This window comes from Pelodiscus sinensis, chromosome 14 (genome assembly GCF_049634645.1).
Source record: "Pelodiscus sinensis isolate JC-2024 chromosome 14, ASM4963464v1, whole genome shotgun sequence".
Classification (NCBI taxonomy): domain Eukaryota; kingdom Metazoa; phylum Chordata; order Testudines; family Trionychidae; genus Pelodiscus; species Pelodiscus sinensis.
In genome coordinates this window covers 28,425,989-28,447,082 of record NC_134724.1, presented here as the reverse complement: position 1 = coordinate 28,447,082, position 21,094 = coordinate 28,425,989, and the positions used below count along the sequence as shown (strand labels likewise).

The 21,094-nt window shown below is 46.5% G+C and overlaps 1 protein-coding gene across 10 annotated transcripts in view; it reads left to right on the top strand.

Annotated features, from left to right (window-relative positions):
- ZNF280D (zinc finger protein 280D) overlaps positions 1-21,094 on the top strand; it is a 167,894-nt gene that overhangs the window by 90,149 nt on the left and 56,651 nt on the right. For all 10 annotated transcript variants that reach the window (XR_012895788.1, XM_075897304.1, XM_006112482.3 and 7 more), the window contains 2 exons: positions 4,853-4,971; positions 17,230-17,266. Coding sequence is in view for 9 of the 10 variants with exons in the window: in XM_075897304.1 (XP_075753419.1) it covers positions 4,853-4,971; positions 17,230-17,266 (156 nt within the window). In the remaining variant the exon portion in view is untranslated. The remainder of the gene's footprint in view (positions 1-4,852; positions 4,972-17,229; positions 17,267-21,094) is intronic.

Sequence of the window (21,094 nt, the reverse complement as noted above, 5' to 3'; positions counted from 1 at the left end):
CTCGGAAACAACAAGGCAGACAACTACAGGTTGTTGGTGGAAAACCTCCTCAAGGCATACAAAAGCCTTGGTTGCGACATGTCACTAAAGATACATTTTTTGGACTCTCATCTAGATTTTTTTCCACTGAACTGCGGAGCCGTGAGTGACGAGCGCGGCAAGCGATTTCACCAGGACATTGCAACAATGGAGAAATGCTATCAGGGCAAATGGAGCCCATCAATGCTTGCAGACTATTGCTGGACAGTGACAAGAGATGCTCCATTTAATGAATACAAGAGACAAGCCAGGAAGCGCCGACTAGACACTGAATAGGACTAAAATATGTACATAATAGTTTCTTGCCTTTTGTTTCATAATAAATTTTATTTATGTAACCCTTTTGCTGATTTTTAAAGTGTTACGTAAACAGGACAGGTAAAATATTATCATGTAAAGCAACCATAAACACATGAAAAGACCTAGGTTTACAATTCATGATTAAAACTCTACTATCTACACAATATACATAGACGTAAAATTTAAAAACTTAAATATCTTGGAAACAGTAGCCAATCAGTTGTTTTAATTAGCATATTTGAATTTAGCACATCAAAATATATAATAAATAGCACATTTTATCTCTGAAGCAGATGACTTCTAAAAAATTGTAGACCAGTGTAATCACTTTCGCCACTCTAATTCTGGCCCTGGACAGAGGGGACTGTTTCACAGTTCTCAACCTTCAGGATTCATATTTTCACGTCACAATACATCCCTGTAGTGAGCAGGATTGGCCGTTCACTGACCCCGAAAAGGAAGAATCCCTTTCTGAGCCCGGGTGGGCTGAGACGGAGCCTGCTCCTTTAAGTCCACAGAGGCCTAGGGGTGGGGCAGCAAATATAAAAGCTGAGCCCAGGAGCTCAGTAAGGGCCCAGCCGCCAGAGGGAGCAGAGGCCTACCCTAAACTCTCACTCCGGGAGGACCCTGAGGATCCTTCTGAGGCCGACAACAGGCCCGGGCACCAGGCCCAAGCATTGAAGAGGAGACCCTTTTCTCCCTACCCCCAAAAGTGGACTATGCAGACTGTATGAACCTGCAGCTGCCTGGGAGCCAGGTACAGACTATGGGGAGTCCGTAAGTGGCTCAGGGGAAGCAGAGGATGGTCAGGTTGACCTGATAGCCTTTTTATGTGTGTCAGCATGTTTTGGAGCGAATTCCTTGCTGTCCCCAGTGGCTGCCAAGGCCAGTGCAAATTCCTTGCTGTCCCCAGTGGCTTCCAGGGCCCTGGGCTGGGACACAGTGAAGAAGGGAGGATCCACATCCTCCCTGCCACTTCCACATACTGGGTGGCAGTCTCCCTTTCCCCACTTGTGCTGGGAAAACCATTTGTTTGCCTGCCCTGGTCTGAAACTGGGCCTGGGCCACCACTGACTTGAGAACTGTGTGTTTGCCTGCCCTGCCCTGAACCAGGGCTTGGGCTAAACCTGACTATGGGAACTGGTTGCTTGCCTTCCCCGCCCTGAACCAGGGTCGGAGTTGTGTTGATATTTAGGCTGGTGCGGGCATTGAGGTCTGCCCCACCATCAGGCCTCACCATCTTAAAGGGGCTGCCAGACTAGTAAATATAGGCCTGAGCAGCAGTCAGGGGCCCAGGATTGAGTGAGACCATTTACAGTCCCCCACACAGACATTTCCTATGATTCATGGTAGCTTCACATCACTTTCAGTATGAAGTCCTCCCATTCAGACTCTCCTCTTCCCCCAGAGTCTTTTCCAAGACCCTTGCGGTGGCCCCAGCATATCTCAGACGCAACAGCATTACAATATTCCCCTATCTGGACAACTGCCTTATCAAGGGCCCCTCACAACACGCCACGAAAGGCATGATCGGGTTTACAAAGGCCTTTCTTTAGTCGCTAGGCTTCATTATCAATGAGCAGAAATCCACACTATGTCCTATGCAATCCCTGGAGTTCATAGGCACTCGCATAGATTCCATAGTCTCAGGAGCCTATCTCCCCAATCACAGTTTTGACAACATAAAAAGCCGCATCATTATCGTTACCACCAGCCCAACCTAACTTGCCTCAAGATTATGGGACACCTGACAGCCACCACATACGTAGTCCAGCGCACCAGGCTGCACTTTTGATGTTTCCAGCACTGGATTTCTTCAGTGTACATGCCAGCCAGCCGACACCTCCACCGGCACGTCTCGCCTCCTCAGTGGGTACTTACCTCTCTGTGATGATGGACCCAGGCACAGAACCTATACAAAGGGGTGCCTTTTCATCAGAAGCAGCCGTCCAAACAGATTACTACGGATGCCTCACTGATGGGCTGGGGTGCACACTTCCAGGAACAAGTTGCGCAAGGGAAGTGGTTCAAAGACAAGTCCAGACACCACATAAACCTGCTCAAGCTTCAAGCAGTTCACAACTTGTGCAAGCACATCCTTCCACACATCCAGGGATCTTTGTTGCATATCCTCATCAACAACATGAATACTATGTTCTACATCAATCACCAGGGGGATGCAAGATCCCAGTCGTTATGCGCAGAGGTAGTCAAGCTGTGGAAATGGTGTATCCACCACAACATAACCATTATGGCAGCATACTTACTGGAGACAAGAATATTATGGCAGACACCATCAGCCGCAACTTCTTCACAGAGCATGAGTGAGAGCTACATGATCAGATCACCTATGAGCTGTTCCAACTCTGAGGTGCACAGCAGATAGACCTCTTTGCAAGCAGACAGAACAACAAATGCCCCCAGTACTGTTCAAGAGCGGGCATAGGATACAGCTCCCTGGGAGATGCAGTGCTCCTTTCTTGGGGGACCCATTTACTATATGACTTTCCTCCTATCCCCCTCATTCTCAGAGTCCTCCGAAAGAAACAGGAAGACGGGGCCCAATAATAACCCCAGTGTGGCCTCGACAGACATGGTTCCCATGTCTTTATCAACTATCTCTATGACCACCCAGCCCACTTCCGAACCCCCCGGACCTTCTCTCCCAGAACAAGGCCTGAATACTTCATCCCCAACTGCGAATGCTACACTTGACAGCATGGTACTTATCTGGTTCTCGGAAGCAGAACAACAGTGCTTTCAACGAGTGAGAAACATACTATTGCATAGCGGGAGGCAAATGACATTCAAAACTTACCTGTACACATGATGTCGCTTTATGCAGGGGTGCACACCAAGGGGAGTCTAACCCTCTAGGGCACTGCTCCACCTAATACTAGAATACATTATGTATCTGAAACAACAAAATTTATTGCTCTCATCACTCCGTGTGCGCATGGCAGCCATTATGGCCTTCCATCCCCCCATTGATGGGTTCTCCATGTTTTCCCATCCCATATCTAAGAGATTCTGGAAGGGCCTACAAATCCTTCACCCACCGTGTACACCCATAGGATTGGTCCTCCACTCACTCACAAAACCACATTTCACCCAATGGCAACTTACTTACCTTCCTCACCATGAAGACGCTGTTCCTCCTTACAATCACGTCTACAAGGCAGGTTAGTGCACTTGCAGTGCTCCTGGCTTTGCCTACATACACAACCTTTCACAAGCATAAGATTATTCTGTGGCCTCATCCATCCTCCTTGCCCAAAGTGGTGTCGGAATGCCATCCAAAACCACATTGCTCCAGAGAAGAACCCATATTACACGCTCTGGACGTTAGAAGTGCAGTTGCTTTCTATCTTGATAGGACTCAATCCTTTCGGTTATCCCAGAGATTCTGATAATATCATGCGTACTTGCTCCAGAACAGGTCATTATCAATGACTCCAAGGGCCTATTGCACCAGGGCGATGGTGACATCAGCTGCTTTCCTCAAGGGGGACTCACTCCAGGAAATAGCAGAGCAGCGATATGGTTGTCCAATCACAGCATTACGCTATTCCACCATAATCCACAACAGATACCGCAGTAGCCACTGTGATTTTCTCCATAATCTGTAGCAATTAATTGAAGCCCACCATCCATCTCAATGAGCACTGCTACACAGTCACCAACAGTGGAATACCCATGGGGACATCACTCGAAGAAAGAGAAGTTACTCGTTTTGTGCAGTAACAATTATTCTTCGAGATATGTGTCCCTGTAGGTGCTCCACGACCCATCCTCCTCCCACTTCTTCGGGCAATAATAGCAGCCCATGAGGGTGTGAAAGAAGAAACAGAGGGAAAAGCAGGCTGTGTATGCTACTTCAAAGGTGGGAATGCTGCTTTCCACTCGCGCATGCACAGCCCGCCTGATGACTGCTAGAAAGTCTCCTGTCTGTGGCACCAGGACAAGCCCAACACCAACAGTGGAACACCCACGGGGACACACATTTTGAAGAACAATTGTGACTGGGTGAAATGAGTAACTTCTCTATCTTATAGGTTGTCGCAAGTTGGAAGCAACATAGAAGTGAAATTGTTTATGCAGGGAAAGTGAAGTTGCTAAAGGGGAGAGCTAATTTAACTGCAAATAAATAAAGGAATTGTCTTACTGCCTCTTCCACCTTATTCCCCATTTTCACATGTATGATGTCTATAATGTTCGGAATGCTGTAATAAAAATGCTAGTAATGGCTAATACTGCTGGCTCTTTTTTTTGTTATGTTTGTACAGTGCTTAGCATAGTTGGATCCTGGTATGTGACTAGGACTCCTATGTGCTACCTCAATGCAAATAATAAATATTTCAGTGTACAGAAAGATTATGGTTTACATAAACATTATATAAATGTATGTTGTGTTTTCATTGAGACTATGTACAGATCTAAACTTTACATGCCAAAAGTAGAAGAAAACTTTGTACTACTCACTCTTTTTTACTTTTTTCCCCTTTCTTTTTAGGGGTGTTACTGTAGTGTGTCTTAATTGTGATTTCCTAACTGATGTTTCTGGCTTAGATAAGATGGCCACACATTTGAGTGAAAGACATACTCATACTTGTCAAGTTATTACAGAAAATGGTAAGTATATGTAGTATATTTTATTTTTATATATTGAATCTTAATAATATAGTATTTTAATCTACCATATTGTTTAGGGTTACCATATTTAACTTTCAAAAAAGAGGACACTCCTGAAGGTTGGAAGATACTGATACAGATACACTCTCTCTAAGGAGTGTCCTCTTTTTTGAAAGTTCAAATATGGTAACCTTAATATTGTTGGTGGTTCTTGTGCAGTTACATCCCAAAATGTATGCTGATCTTTCATGATAATTTTTATGAAGTGATATCTTTCATTGGACCAACTTTTGTTGGTGACAGAGACAAGCTTTCAAGTTTACACAACTCTTCTTCGGGTCTTTAAAATGTGTTGAGAATGTCACAGATAAATACAAAGTGGAACAGATTGTTTAGCATAAGAAGTTCCTTGAAATATGTGTTGTTCAAGGTGAGATGCTCCATTAACATATTTCCAATAATGAAGGGGAAATGGGTGGAGTTAGTGGGTTATAGGTTCTTGTAATAATCCAAAAAAACAGTACCTTTCTTCAATCCATGATTTTTAGGATTTAGCCAAGTTCTTTGAGCTGTGTTACTGTGGGTGCTCCACCTTAGGTGTCTGGGGTGCCGTTGCGTCTCTAGTTGGAGAATTTAAGTAGCAGTGCCCTCAGTAGGCTGTGCACATGGAGCAGCCAGCATGCACCCGTACAACTACTCTGCATGCACAGCTAACTGTCCCTTCAATTCCTTCTCTGCCGCTGCCAGCTTCAGTTGAACTGATAGCTGCCCTCCTGATACTTTTCAAATTTGTTAGATTTGAGTTGGATAGTGTTGTTGTTGTTATAGTTGTTAGTGAGATTGTGATACCATTCGAGTTAATTATTTAAAAAAAAAATCTTGGTTAGTTTTGGGCCTTTTTCCCTTTGGCTGTTTTTCTTCCTGGGATGCCTCGTTTCCCAGGTTTCAAATGCTGCCTGTCCTGCAGGCTATTTATATAGTTTCAGATCGCCACTTGCAGTGCGTCCGGTGCCTGGGACAGGCACACTCCATGAGGCAGCGTGAGCACTGTAAGAAGCTTGCTAGAAAGGCCAGGGAGCACCAGCTGGAGTTGCTCCTACTGGAAAATACTGTGTGGCCAGCCTCAGATTCCAAGCATTCCACAACCATCCAGACAGCCATGCCTAATGGTGGTGTAGGACAAGGTGGGTCCTTTGTGGTCGAGTACCAGGGACTCAGCGTTGGACCACCAGCCCAAAAAGTGAGCCCATTCAGCTTCCAGAGGTGACTCTCCCTCAAATTAGCAGGCACCACCTGAGAAAACACCCTCGGCACCAGCAGAACTCAAGGCACTAGAGAGATTGGCACCAGGACTGTCAGGCACTGACCCATCCCAAGGGGCTAAGAATCTTACTAGGGTCAGCTCTAAGGTACCAGGCAAGGCAAAATCCAAGTTGGCACCACCAGTACCTTTGGAATCCTCGTTGGAACCAAAAAAGCCACATTCCAGCTCGGCACTGAGTGCTTTCAAGCTGTCCCTGGCACCGAAAAAGCACAAACACTCTGCACGGTTGGCACCACAAGCCCCACTGTCGCTGGACGGTTGGCACCACAACTCTTCACTACCAGCAAGGAACTATAGGTCACCTTGATGCCAGGCATGCCATTATTCAGCACTAATGGTACCTGATCATGACCAGGTTCAGCCTTTCTATTCCTGCAAGGTTGGCACTGCCACTGTCAGGGATGAGAAATCTTCAGTGGGTACCCACACACCAAGACATTGTTCCCTGAAGCAGTCGCAGCCACGTCCTCAATGGCAACCACTACAATAGTTGCCCGTGCCAGTGCCCTCTTGGGCCCCACTGGGACCTGTGTGCATTGTATAGGGCGCAATAGCCTCTGCCTCAGTCTGTGCCCTCCTATTCACCACAGCCTCCATTGATAGAATCTTTGGACAGGTTTATTGTGGAGGAAGAGGATGACCCAGATGTTACTGAAGAAGACATATCTGCCAGCTCTCCCTCTCCCACTCACATTTCATCTTTGTTGCCTGAAAACACTACTGTGCTCCCTCCCCCTGTGTCAGGGGACAACTTAAAGTCATTTCAAGAGCTGTGTAAGAGGGTGGCAGATGTATCTGAGGTCTCCCTAGTGAACCTACTGGAGATCCAGCCCAAACTAACATACATACTCCATGCCTCTCCATTGGCTAAACCTTCAGTACCAATGAATCCAGCCATTATGGACCCAGGCAAATCCCGCTACCATTCTAGCAGTCTGTAAAAGATCAGACAAAATCCCACGTAATGCCACAAGGGACTGATTTTCTGTTTTCTCACCCTTCCTCGAATTCCCTGGTGGTGGAAGCAGTGAACTAGAGCAGGGAAGCAAAGTACTGCCCGGACCACTCCCAGTGACAGTACTTAGACTCTTTGGCAGAAAAGCTTACTCATCTGCCTCATTGCAGTTGTGCATTGCCAGTTACACTGCCCTTTAGCCAAATACACCTATCATGTTTTTGAGCAGATGTCCCACTTTATTGAAAGTTTTCCAGATAATAAAAGGGAGCAGTTTAGGGCAAACATAAATGAGGGTGCCCTCATCTCTTGCACTGCATTACAAGAGGCCTTGGACTCCTCTGATACGGTGGCCCAGTTGATTGCCATAGCTGTGGTTGAGATGTGCCTCTTAGCTCCATCTGTCCAGCTTTCCACAAGAGGTGCAGTCAGTTGTGGAGGACCTGCCCTTTGAGGACTTGAAGTTGATCACGGAGTCCATAGACGCTTTGCTGCACACCCTCAAAGAATCCCGCTCAACTTTAAAGACTCTGGGCATCCATATCTCTGCAACTAAAAGAAATCGGTAAATATTTTACACAGAGATACAAGTCTACCCCATTCAACCAACTGCAGAGGGAGTATGAGGCCAGGCAAAGACAATGGCAGACCAGGCGTGGGCAGAGTGCAGACCAGCCTTCAACATCCAGGCAAATGTTTTGAAGGTCTGGTCAAGGGTACACTAACCCAGACATCTCTAAGGCACCTGGACAGTGTGGTGACATTCAGCAATCATCTAGCACCCTTCTAACTGGTTTGGAGATCCAACACCACTGACAGATGAGTGTTGGAAATTGTCAAGATTGGCTATTGTCTCCCATTCTCGTTATCCCTCCAATCTACCCTCCCTCCTGCTTCCTTTTCCGGGGACTCTTCTTACAAGCTCATCCTCACCTAGGAGCTCAACCATCTTCTCTGAGAGCAGTAGACTAAGGCAGTCTACAAACCGCATCTCCATAGCATCAACAAAAGCATCCTAATACTGTCCTAAGTAAAGCAGTCACTATCATGGTGGACAAATCCCCTAAATAAGTGCAAGTGGGTTCCTTTCCACCCAGAACCACCATCTATAACCCTTACAACAGATGCATTTCTTATGGGATGGGGCGCACATACCAGCTAACAGCTAGTACACGGTTGATGGTCTCCAGAGGAGTCCAAGTTGTATATAAACATATTGGAACTCAGAGCAGTAAGCAATTCGTGTCACCATTTCTTACATCTAATTCTCAACAGGACAATATGAATTTTTACGGACAGTCCGACAACTGTGTACTACATAAATCATCAGGGCAGAGCCAGCTCTTACCACCTTTGCATTGAAGTGATTCTGTTATGGAAATGGTTTATCCACACAATATATACCTCCATTCCGCCTACTTGCCAGGCAAGGACAATACTTTGGCAGACAACCTCAGCAGACATTTCACTTTGAATCACGAATGGGAGATCGATATCAATCTCTTCTCACAATTGTTCAATTATTGGGGATTCCCAATGGTGGACTTGTTTGCAGCCACTACCAATGCAAAGTGTCTACTGTATTGTTCTCGTGTAGGCATTGAAACACGCTCTCTGGGGGATGCATTCTCAGTTCCATGGAGTATGCCACTCTCATTTGCATTTCCCCCAATTCCACTTCACCACTGAGTAATCCACAAAATAAAACCAAGTAGGGCCATAGTAATGTTAATCACACCTTGCTGGCCCAGACGGATGTGGTATCCTTACCTGCTGCATGTGTCAGCAAAAACTCCATGGCGTTTCTCGGTGATTCCACATCTTCTGACTGAGGAGAATGGTCAGATACAACATCCCTGTGTCCAGACACTTTATCTGCAAGCATGGTATCTGGCTCACCTCAATAGAAGCAGCCGATTCTGGACCCGTGCACGAAATTCTCTTGAATCGTCACTGGCCAATTACTAGAAAATCATACTTACACAAAAGATACAGGTTTTTTCTGTGGTACTGCAAGAAACAAACAGCTCTCATATCTGCCTTGCTTCTTCTCATACTGGAATACCTATTTGTTCTGGAGAGCTCAAGGCTCTTAGTCCCCTAAAGGTTCACCTGGCTGTAATAACTACTTTTCACCTCCCAATAGAAGTCGGTTTTCACTCATCCTGCCACCAAACATTTTTTGAGGGGCATTCAAAATACCCATCCACAAAGAACCCAGAACCCAGTCCCAGCCCTGGGACCTCAACCAAGTGTAAGGCACTAATTCACAAGGCCTTTGAACCCCTAGCTATCTGCTCTATGCTGTCTATGAAGGTGGCCTTCTTGATTGCGACCTCTGTGGGGAAAATAGGGGAATTAGGTGCTCTCATGGCAGATCCGCACTTCACTTTATTTCACAAGGACAAAGTCCTTCTTTGTCCACATCCCAAATTCCTCCCTAAGGTCCCAACTCCCTTCCATTGTAACAAACCCATTTACTTACCTGTCTTTTTCCTGAAACCCCACGCAGATAAGCAGGGAGGCTGCATTGAATACACTGGACATCCGCAGGGCAGTCGGGTTTTATTTAGACAGCACTAGACAGATACACAAATCACCAAGATGATTTGTATCAATCATTGAAAGACCCAGGGGCATGATAATTTTCCAAATAGAGTGTCCAGATGGATCCCAGAGGCTCTGTCTACACTGCACCCCTTTTCCGGAAAAGGGATGCAGATTAGACAAGTCGGAATTGCAAATCCGCGGGGGATTTAAATATCCCCCGCGGCATTTGCATTTACATGGCTGCCGCTTTTTTCCGGCTTGGGGATAAGCCGGAGAAAAGCGCCAGTCTAGACGAGATTCTCCGGAAAATAAGCCCTCTTCCGGAGAATTTCCGGAGAAAGTAGGAATAAGAAATTTCCGGAAAAGGGGTGCAGTGTAGACACAGCCAGACTGTATAAGACTGGCTTACTGTACCTTTGGACAGGATCCCTCTGCAACAGCTGCATGTTCATTCCACATACGTCTACAGCATACCTACACAACATACCTCTGATGGACATATGCAGAGCTGCCATCTGGTCCCCCACATATACGTTTACCAAACATTATGCACTTGAAACCTACTTGTCACAGGATAGTGATAGAAATGTAGATGTGTTAGTCTGGTGTAGCTGAAACAACATACAGGACTATGTAGCACTTTAAAGACTAACAAGATGGTTTATTAGATGATGAGCTTTTGTGGGCCAGACCCACTTCCTCAGATAAAATGATCTGAGGAAGTGGGTCTGACCTACGAAAGCTCATCATCTAATAAACCGTCTTGTTAGTCTTTAAAGTGCTACATAGTCCTGTATGTTGTCACAGGATACACACTTCAGACAAATAATGCTAGCTGCCATGCATAATAGCTGTGAGCTAAAGCTCCCTCCTCCTAGCATGAGTACTGCTTTAAAGTCACCTAAAGTGGAGCACCTACAGGAACACTCTTTGAAGAAGGAGAGGGTTATTCACTTTGTGAAGTAACTGAGGTTTTTCGAGATGGCTGTCCCTTTAGATGCTCCATCACCTGCCCTTCTTCCCCTTTGCTTTGGAACTACTAATTTCTGGGGCAGAGAAGGAACTGAAGGGATGATTGGCTGTGCATGTAGAGTAGCTGCACTGGCATGTGCGAGCTGCTCCATGTGCGCAGCCTACTGAGGGCACTGCTACCCAAATTCTCTGACTAGAGCCCCAGGCACCTAACGTGGAGCATCCACAGGGACAGCCATCTTGAAGAACCTCAGTTACTGTACAAAGTGAGTTAACCATCTCTTATGAACTTAAGTTCTAAGACTCCTCTTTTTGAAGATTGTGCAGCTTTCCTTTTTGGATGAGGACTTGAGGTCAGCTGTAGAGAGATCATTTTGTGAAGATTAACTCACAAGTGATATGGTGGTTTTGTCTGATCATTCGTTTTGTGAGTTCACCGGAATATAGAGATTGTTTGTTTCCCCTTCGAGAAGTCCCCGTGGGTGCACCACTCTGGGTGCTGGTGCGTCCTCGCGCCAGCGACTAGAGATCTTTCTAGCTATTTCCATCGCAGCACTCATGTGCCAGAGCGCCCTCCTGTGTCGTTGGAATCTGTTAGGCATGCACGCGGCGTGGGTCCTCAGTTCCTTCTTTACCGTCCTCGGCAATAGACAGAGCTTCTTCTCCTCTTCATCTTTGATTTAAAAAATAAATTGAAACCCTGGTTAATTCCCATAGTTACCTCATATTCCAAGTTTTGCTAACCCTAACCTACCCTAGGCTATAGTTAGAAGAAAAAAAAAATCTCTTCTTGCCGCTTGCCGCTTGTTTCCTGCACCTCATGCCAGGATCTCCCGGCTTTAAAAGGTGCCAGACATGCCGGGATGTCATGCCCGTGTCTGATGGACATGCCAAATGCATTAAGTGCCTTGGCGAATCTCAGCAGACTCAGAAGTGCCAGCACTGCTCGAAATTAATCTCCAGAGCACGGAGGGACCGGGCTAATAGGCTGAAAACAATTCTCTACGAGAAGTCTCTCTGACCTCCATCAGACAACCCACCAGTGGCTCCAGAAATGGCCTCTCTGACCAAGGGTACGGACAAGTCATGTTCCTTGTCTCGTTTACCCCGGTTGCATCAAGAATGACTCGTTCCCCGACCCGCTCGCTGCCCTCAGCGTCCTCAGCCTTACGGGTTAGCACCGCAGACAAGCCGGGCACATCTGGTATGGCTTCGGCCAAAACGCCGGCACCACACAAGCAAGCGCTCTCTGAGCCGAGACAGAAAGCATCGGCACCACCAGCGTCAGCGCCACCGACCTCCTCCTCAGCACCGGCCGCACCGGCGGGTCATAAGGATAGTTCGGTACCGAAACAACCACGGCACCGGGCGCCGGCACCGACTGTGGAGAAACCCCGCACTGACATGCCGTTCTCGTGCCACTCGGCACCACCATCGACACCGAGCAAGTTCCGCGCCTCGGCACCGAGCCACCATGATGAGCGCTATCATTCCCTGGTACGGAGCCGTTCATCCCTGGCACCGACTTCACCAACTTCTTTGGTGCAATCAGTTCACTCAGGCAGATCGTCCTACATCTCACGGTCTCCAAGCAATGCAGGCACGGAACCCAGGAGTAGATTCTCCTCCCAACGTTCTAGTCCTGTCCACAGACCTCCTTCTTGGCAGCCTCCGGTCACACAATACGCATACCCACCTTTGCCACCACCATGGTATGCTCAACAATATACCTCCCCACCACCGCCATATGCTATTCAATGGCAGCCATGTGAGCCAAGACCAAAGTGAAGTCATCATCATCCTCCTTCAACAACTTCCAGGACACTGGCTTCGCCACCTCTTACTGCGTTCATGACACAGCCAAATTCCCCAAGCCACTCTGAGACACAGGATTCTCTCTGAGGGCGAAGACAGATCCCCTCTACATAACTCCTCATCCTCTCCTGATGAAGCTGTCACACCGGAAGCTCCACCATCTGGTGATGACTCTAGGAAATTTCATGATCTTTTTAAAAGAGTGGCGCTAGCACAGGAACGGACTTACAGGAGGTACATGTTAAACCATATAAACTCCTACGTACACTGGAACCATCTACTACTTCTCGACTGGCAGTCCCTATGGATGAGGCCATTATGGACCCAGCCGAGAATATTTGGCAGACTCTCGTGTCTTTTCCCCCCACCAACAAGAAGGCTGACCATAAGTACTTTATTGCACCAAAGGACGCGGATTTCCTTTTCACCCATCCACCACCTAATTCCCTAGTGGTAGATTCGGTTTGTCACAAAGGAAGACAACCTAACCTAAAGACGTCACCACAGGATAGAGATCACAAGAGAATAGACGTTATGGGCCGTAAGGTCTATTCCTCGGCTACCTTGCTCCTTCGAGCAGCAAATTACATGGCAATGCTTGCGGATTATGATCATGGAAATTATTCTAAACTTCAGGACTTGGCACAACACTTACCTGAACATAAACGATCAACACTCTTCAATATAATGCATGATGGTCACGCAGTCTCACGTACTGCCTTGCAATCCACAGTGGATATAGCAGATACCGCAGCCCGTGTTACCGCATCAGCTATTGTATTACGCAGAATATCATGGCTACAGGCTTCTGGAGTCCCCAGAGATTTACAGTAAAAGGTTGAAGACTTGCCTTTTGATAAAAATAACCTTTGCCACCAAGACAGACGAGGTCTTACATTTTATGAAAGACTCACGGACCACACTCAGAACATTGGGGATGTACACTCACACCCCCCACGAAGAGAACAAGATTTGCGACTTACCAGAGACCTAGGGAGCCTTTCTATCAGCAACCTCAGTACGATTTTAGGCAAAGACAGAGACCACAACGTCGTAGACCGCAACGACAGCAAGAGCAACGCTCAGCAACGACCCACCCACTTGCAACGAAACAACAAATTTGAAAGATATGTCAAGAGCCGGATACCCACTCCAGTAACACACATGCCCGAGCCTCTTCAATTTCATCACCCGCTTCGGGGGTTTTTACCATCAATGGACTCAAATAACATCGGATAGATGGGTCCTACAACTGATCCAACAGGGTTATGCAATCCCTTTTACTTCTATGCCCTTCACCCATCCCCCTACCTTGTCCCTTTTCAGGGACCCATCTCATGAAAACCTCCTCCATCAGGAGGTTTCACACCTCCTACAACAACTGATCCAACAGGGTTATGCAATCCCTTTTACTTCTATGCCCTTCACCCATCCCCCTACCCTGTCCCTTTTCAGGGACCCATCTCATGAAAACCTCCTCCATCAGGAGGTTTCACACCTCCTACAACTGGGGGCTGTTGAGCAAGTTCCAACGGAATTCCATGGTCGGGGTTTCTATTCAACTTACTTCTTAATGCAGAAGAAGAATGGGGGGTGGCGTCCCATGTTAGACTTGAGGAGACTCAACAAGTACGTCGCTTACCACCATTTCAAAATGGTTACTTTAGCATCCATCATCCCTGCTCTAGATCAAGGAGATTGGCTTTTGGCTCTCTACCTTCAAGACGCCTACTTTCATATCACCATCCATCCGGCGCACAGACGTTTTCTACGATTCAAAGTGGGCACCCGACATTACCAGTACAGAGTGCTCCCGTTTGGCCTTTCAACCGCCACCAGAGTTTTTTCCAAAACCTTGGCAGTCGTAATGGCCTCGCTACGTTGTCAAGGAGTCATCAGTTTTCCATACCTGGATGACTGCCTGGACATGACCCAGGACATGATCAATATTACCATAACCTCCCTCACCAGTCTCTGCTTCTGCATAAATCTCTCAAAGTCCACATTACATCCAACACAGAAGTTGGAGTTCATAGGTGCACTCATCGATACTATAGCAGCAAGAGCCGCTCTACCCGTTCACAGATTCAGCACAATGCGCAATCTTATCAGGAGTGCACAATTATCTCCTACCATGATGGTTACGCGACTGTCTCAAGATTCTAGGGCATATGGCTTCCACGACATGTGGTCAAGCTCGCCAGACTTCATATGAGAGACCTTCAGTCATCGTTAGCCACGACTTACAGGCCCTCCAGAGATCCTCTCTCCAAACGACTAACTATACCACCTCGCATTCTAAACTCGCTGCAATGGTGGACAAACCCCCAAAATATGTTAGAAGGCGTACCGTTCCATCAACCTTCTCCCATACTCACTATTGTGACAGATGCGTCACTCATGGGTTGGGGAGCTCACCTAGGCACCATCATAGTTCAAGGCAAATGGTCCTTTATGGAAGAAACCTTACATATCAACCTTCTCGAGTTGCGAGCGGTCAGGTATGCCTGCCAACATTTCTAATCCTACATAACTCACAAGTCCATTTCCATAATGACAAACAATACCACCTGCATGTACTATATCAACCGACAGGGAGGGGCGCAATCCCACTCCCTTTGCATGGAAGCCATCAGATTCTGAAATTGGTGTCTTACACACCATGTTACCCCCATAGCTTCATACCTACCTGGAGTGCTCAATGTCATGGCAGATGCCCTAAGCCGCACGTTCCACGATCAACATGAGTGGGAGGTGAACAGGAACGCACTTGCACTAGTTTTTCGTCGGGGGGGGGGCAACCGGATATAGATCTCTTTGCCACAAAAGGCAACAGAAAGTGCCACCTCTACTGTTCAAGAGCGTCTCTAGGGAAGCACTCCCTTGGCGATGCCTTTTCGATTACATGGCATGGTCTCCTCCTCTCTGCCTTTCTGCCCTTTCCTCTTCTTCAAAAGGTGCTCAACAAGATCAGAATAGATCGTGCTCGAGCCATACTTGTGGCACCAACGTGGCCCAGACAGACGTGGTATCCTTACCTCTGCAAGATGACGCTAGCAGATCCGTATACCTTTCCACTTCTCCGAGACCTCCTATCGCAGAACTACGGAACTCCACAAGCTACATCTTCATGCTTGGCTCTTTCATGGCTCCAGGTTGCCGAAAATGCCTGTTCATAACCAGTGAAACATATCCTGATCAATAGTAGGAGACAGTCCACTAGGAGAACGTATCTCTACAAATGGAACAGATTTGTGCATTAGTTCAAGAGTTCCCACGTATCATCCGCTGGGCACGCCCCTCTCCCCACCCTATTGGACTGCTTGTAACACTTGAAACAGTCAGGCCTAGCTCTTATTACTATCAAAGTACATGCAGCCGCCATTGCAGCATTTCATCGTACAGGTCAGGGGGTCTCATTTCTCGCTGTCCCAATGACAAAAAGATTCCTTAAGGAGCTACAGAATACCTTCCTACCAGACCGACCACCACTTCCTATCTGGGACCTCAACCACATTCTCAAGAGTCTGACACAGCCACCTTTTGAACCACTGGCAACCTGCTCCTGGTCTCATTTATCAATGCAAGTCTCATTCCTCGTGGCGATAACCTCCAGTAGAATGGTGAGTGAACTCACCTCACTGATGGCTGATCCCCCTTATACAGTATTCACTAAGGATAGGGTGATAATTCAACCACACCCTAAATTCCTCCCCATAGTCCTTTCGCCCTTTCATGTCAATGAACTTATACACTTATCTGCATTTTTTCCTAAGCCTCATGCCAATCCAGTTCAAGCAGTTTGGCACACTCTAGATGTCCTTAGGGCGCTTGCTTTTTATCTGGACCACACCAAACCATGGCGACATTCCCCGAGAGTTTTTTGTCCTATGCAGAACGGTCCAAAGGACAGGCGGTCTCGTCACAGAGGATTTCTAAATGGATTTCTTCGTGCATCCGAACATGTTATGTACTTTACGACAAAGACTTACCTGAAACGATTACAGCACATTCCACCAGGGCGATGTCCTCCACTACTGCCTTCCTCAGCAATGTCCCTCTACAGGATATCTGTAACGCTGCAACCTGGTCCTCGGACCATACTTTTGCACAACATTATGCTCTCTCTTCCTCATTATGCTCTCTCTTCCTGTGTTAGTCACTGTGGACAGTACTGCCTGTCCTACTGCCATGGCTGGGTCTGTGAAGTTTGAGGTGGCAATCTGGATTTTTGTTTTTTTTAATAAATTGTTGATTGGGTTCCAATGTTGAAGCTGGTCATGATGTCCAAGAAGTTGATGCTAGTGTGGAAATGTCCTAAAGAGAATTTAATGGATGGGTGGTAGCTATTCAAGTTGTGGTGGAAATCAGTAAGGGAGTTTGGGTCATCTGTGTAGGGGATGAAAATATCATTGATATATCTCAAGTATATTACTGTTTTTGTCCATTTATCCAAAAATTCTTCTTCTGGATGGCCTATTAAGAGGTTGAAATATTGGGAAGCTGCCCTAGTATCCATGGCTTGGACAAAGTGTTGTTGAATATAAAATTCCTATGGGTAAGGATAAAATGGATTATCTTTGATTATTATATTTCAAAGGGCATTTTTAATATAAAATTAATGCTTTATTTTTAATTCCAGTTTCTGCAGATTGGCCAGGTGCTGAACACATTTCTAAGTAAGTTTTTGCTTTTGTTAACATCTAAAATGTAGTTGGCTAAATTTGTATTAAGTAGTTATGATTAAAAGTTGTACTATGAATATGAGCTCCTTTGAATTTCATGGTATTTGAGATGTGTGGATATGTATTCCTAGGTCTCTGTCTGCAGAGTTTTATTTCTGGGTTGTATCCTAACTGGAAAAGACCTAGAAGGATTGAGGTATAGTTTGGCTTTTGGCAAAATCTCACACTGCTTCAACCCATCTCTAATACTTGTAAGAATTGTTAGATTATTGGGGAGATTTTGGCACTGAATGGAAACCTAACTAAGCTGAACACTGCTTTAACACATCTTTAATATTAACACTGTCTAAAGATTCTTTAGTGTTGTTGGATTACAGTGAAGATTCTGATTTTATCTGAACAAAATAAATCAGGATTTAGTTATGACATTTAGAATGAAGATTAGGTAATTAATATGATAATGATGTGTGGTTTTTGTCACTGATTTTCTTAGATGGTGTTCACGGAAAATATTTTTTTTTCAAGAAGCACATATAATTTTGTGGGTGTTTTTGCTTTTTAATGTTATTAATATCAGATTATATCATCTCTGTGATTTTGTTGGAAGAGTTGTTAAAGGACACAATAATGTAGTACATGAGCTTTCTCAGGCCTTAACAGAAGGGAGATATTTACAGACAAATATTGTCTCCCAGGTACAGCTCATGACACAAGAATAAGGGGAATATTCAATTTAATTGAAATGCAGCTAATTTAAAATTAATAAAAGGAAATGGACAATATCTGGAACCTAAAACATCATAGAATACTAGGACTGGAAGGGACCTCGAGAGGTCGAGTCCAGTCCTCTGCCCTCATGAGAGGACCAAATACTGTCTAGACCATCCCTGATAGACATTTATCTAACCTACTCTTAAATATCTCCAGAGATGGAGATTCCACAACCTCCCTGGGCAATTTATTCCAGTGTTTGACTACCCTGACAGGAACTTTTTCCGAATGTCCAACCTAAACCTCCCTTGCTGCAGTTTAAGCCCATTGCTTCTTGTTCTATCCTCAGAGGCCAAGATGAACAAGTTTTCTCCCTCCTCCTTATGACACCCTTTTAGATACCTGAAAACTGCTATCATGTCCCCCCTCAATCTTCTCTTTTCTAAACTAAACAAACCCAATTTTTTTCAGCCTTCCTTCATAGGTCATGTTCTCTAGACTTTTAATCATTCTTGTTGCTCTTCTCTGGACCCTCTCCAGTTTATCCACATCCTTCTTGAAATGCGGTGCCCAGAACTGAACACAATACTCCAACTGAGGCCTAATCAGCGCACAGTAGAGCGGAAGAATGACTTCTTGTGTCTTGCTCACAACACACCTGTTAATGCATACCAGAATCATGTTTGCTTTTTTTGCAACAGCATCACACTGCTGACTCATATTCAGCTTGTGGTCCACTATAACCCCTAGATCCCTTTCTGCCATACTCTTTCCTAGACAGTCGCTTCCCATTCTGTATGTGTGAAACTGATTGTTCCTTCCTAAGTGGAGCACTTTGCATTTGTCTTTGTTAAACTTCATCCTATTTACCTCAGACCATTTCTCCAATTTGTCCAGATCATTTTGAATTATGACCCTATCCTCCAAAGCAGTCGCAACCCTTCCCAGCTTGGTATCATCTGCAAACTTAATAAGCGTACTTTCTATGCCAATATCTAAATCGTTGATGAAGATATTGAACAGAGCTGGTCCCAAAACAGACCCCTGCGGAACCCCACTTGTTATACCTTTCCAGCGGGATTGTGAACTGTTAAATCTGGGAACAGTTATTCAGCCAGTTATGCACCCACCTTATAGTATCCCCATCTAAGTTGTATTTGCCTAGTGTATTGATAAGAATCTCATGCGAGACCGTATCATACGCCTTACTAAAGTCTAGGTATACCACATCCACCACTTTTCCCTTATCCACAAGACTCGTTATGCTATCAAAGAAAGCTGTCAGATTGGTTTGACATGATTTGTTCTTTACAAACGACTTGTAAGATAGTAAAACAAATTTGAACAGTTAAAAATTTAAGGGTTTTTTTCAGAGGAGAGATGAATCATGATACCTTCAGGTGTAGGATTACTACTGCTTGATGTGTGTTAAAAGGAAATGCTTTTAAGCCGGCTCCCCCCAGCACCGGCTTCTGCTCCCCGAGGTAGCTCTTTTTTAAAAAGCAAAAGGAAATATTTCCTCGCTGTGACTGGCCCTAATGGCTCGTAACTGCTTGTGGGGTGGTGACCCCCGCGCGTAAGCCGAAGGGGAAGGGGAAGTTTAAGTTACCCCAGCTTATTCTAGCTCTGTTTCTGTGGGTCGGGCTGCCCCATTCCCAACAACGAGGCTTAGCACCAATGCTTGGTGGGAGGATCCCAGCCTACAGGGCCTTCCAGCTCACTGTGGAGATTCTGCTCTCCTTGGTTATAAGTCACCACCAGCGGTGGGTTTAAAGTTCCTAGTCCGAAGTTTGACGGGGTCAGGCCGGGTTAGTTGAGGTCTGGGTCTTGGATATAGAGGTGTTGGCAGGATAGGGGGGCCCGGGCCCTCCTTCTCCTCTGGGCCCCAGCCCAAAGCCCTTAGGATTTAGAGTCGTCCTTCTGGTGGGGAGCCCAAGGAGCAGATCCTAACTCACTCCTGGACTCTTCCTCGTTCCCTTCTGCCCTGGGCCACTTCCTACCCCATCACACACTGCGTCTCCTCCTCTCCCCCTGACCAAGGTTCAGGCGCCTTACCGCTGCATCGTCCCTGCGGTTTCCAAGCTGAGACCGAGTCTCTGCCTTCGCGTTGCTTGTCACCGGGTTGCCCCCTCCTGGGGAATTACTCTTAGTTGTGGTGGCTGCGAGTCCTTGGACTGACGATCCACCTGCTCTGATCCCTAGTTCTGACACCTGCCACTCTCCAGGACCACCGCGTCTCTTCCTGCTTCTGAGGCCACCTCGGCCGCCCCCTCCAGCTTGACTTCACCTGCCTCAGCCGCCTCCAGGTGTCCCTCTTCTTCCCCGGCTGCTGACTCCTCCTCTGCTTCCCCGGACTCCCATGTCCTCTCTACCTCCCAGGATGCCCCACCTGTGCATGCCGGCACTCCCTTTGAATGGCCCACTGGGCCGTTGGCGCATGCAGCCGGCACTGAGAGGGGTTGGGGCGAATGCGCCCCGTCACACTCTCACAATGCATAGTCAACCTGAAGAACTCTTGCCAGAGCATGTTATGAAGACCAAGTTTTTAATAGGGTTCAAAAAAGAGCTAGATAAATGCCTGTAGGATATGTCAATCAGTGGCTATTAGCCAGGATGAGTAGGAATCGTGTCCCAAGCTTCTATTTGTCAGAGGCTGGGAATGGATGGATCACTTGATGGCTACCTGTTCTGTTCCTTCCCTCTGGGGTACCTTTTAGTAGCCACTGTCAGAAGAAAGGATACTGGGCAGTTTGTCGGTTATGTCCTTGTCCTTGGATCTGGGGGATTGGTGCGCTGCCCTCGACGTAAAAGGATGCCTACTTTGGTATTGCAATTAGCCTTTGCACAGACAGTATCTCCAGTCTCTTGTGGGGCAGTCACACTTCCAGTTCACAGCCCTTCCTTTTGGGCTCTCTATGGTGCCCCGGCTGTTTACCAAATATATGGCAGTGGTGACAGCCTTTCTCAGGCATCAGAGTCCAGGTTTTCTCCTGCCTGGATGACTGGCTCCTGGATGGCCATTCCTATCAACAGGTGGAGGTACATGTCACCTTTAGCTGGGTGACTGTTGAAAGGCTATGCCTGTTGCTCAAACCCAGAAAATCTACCCTC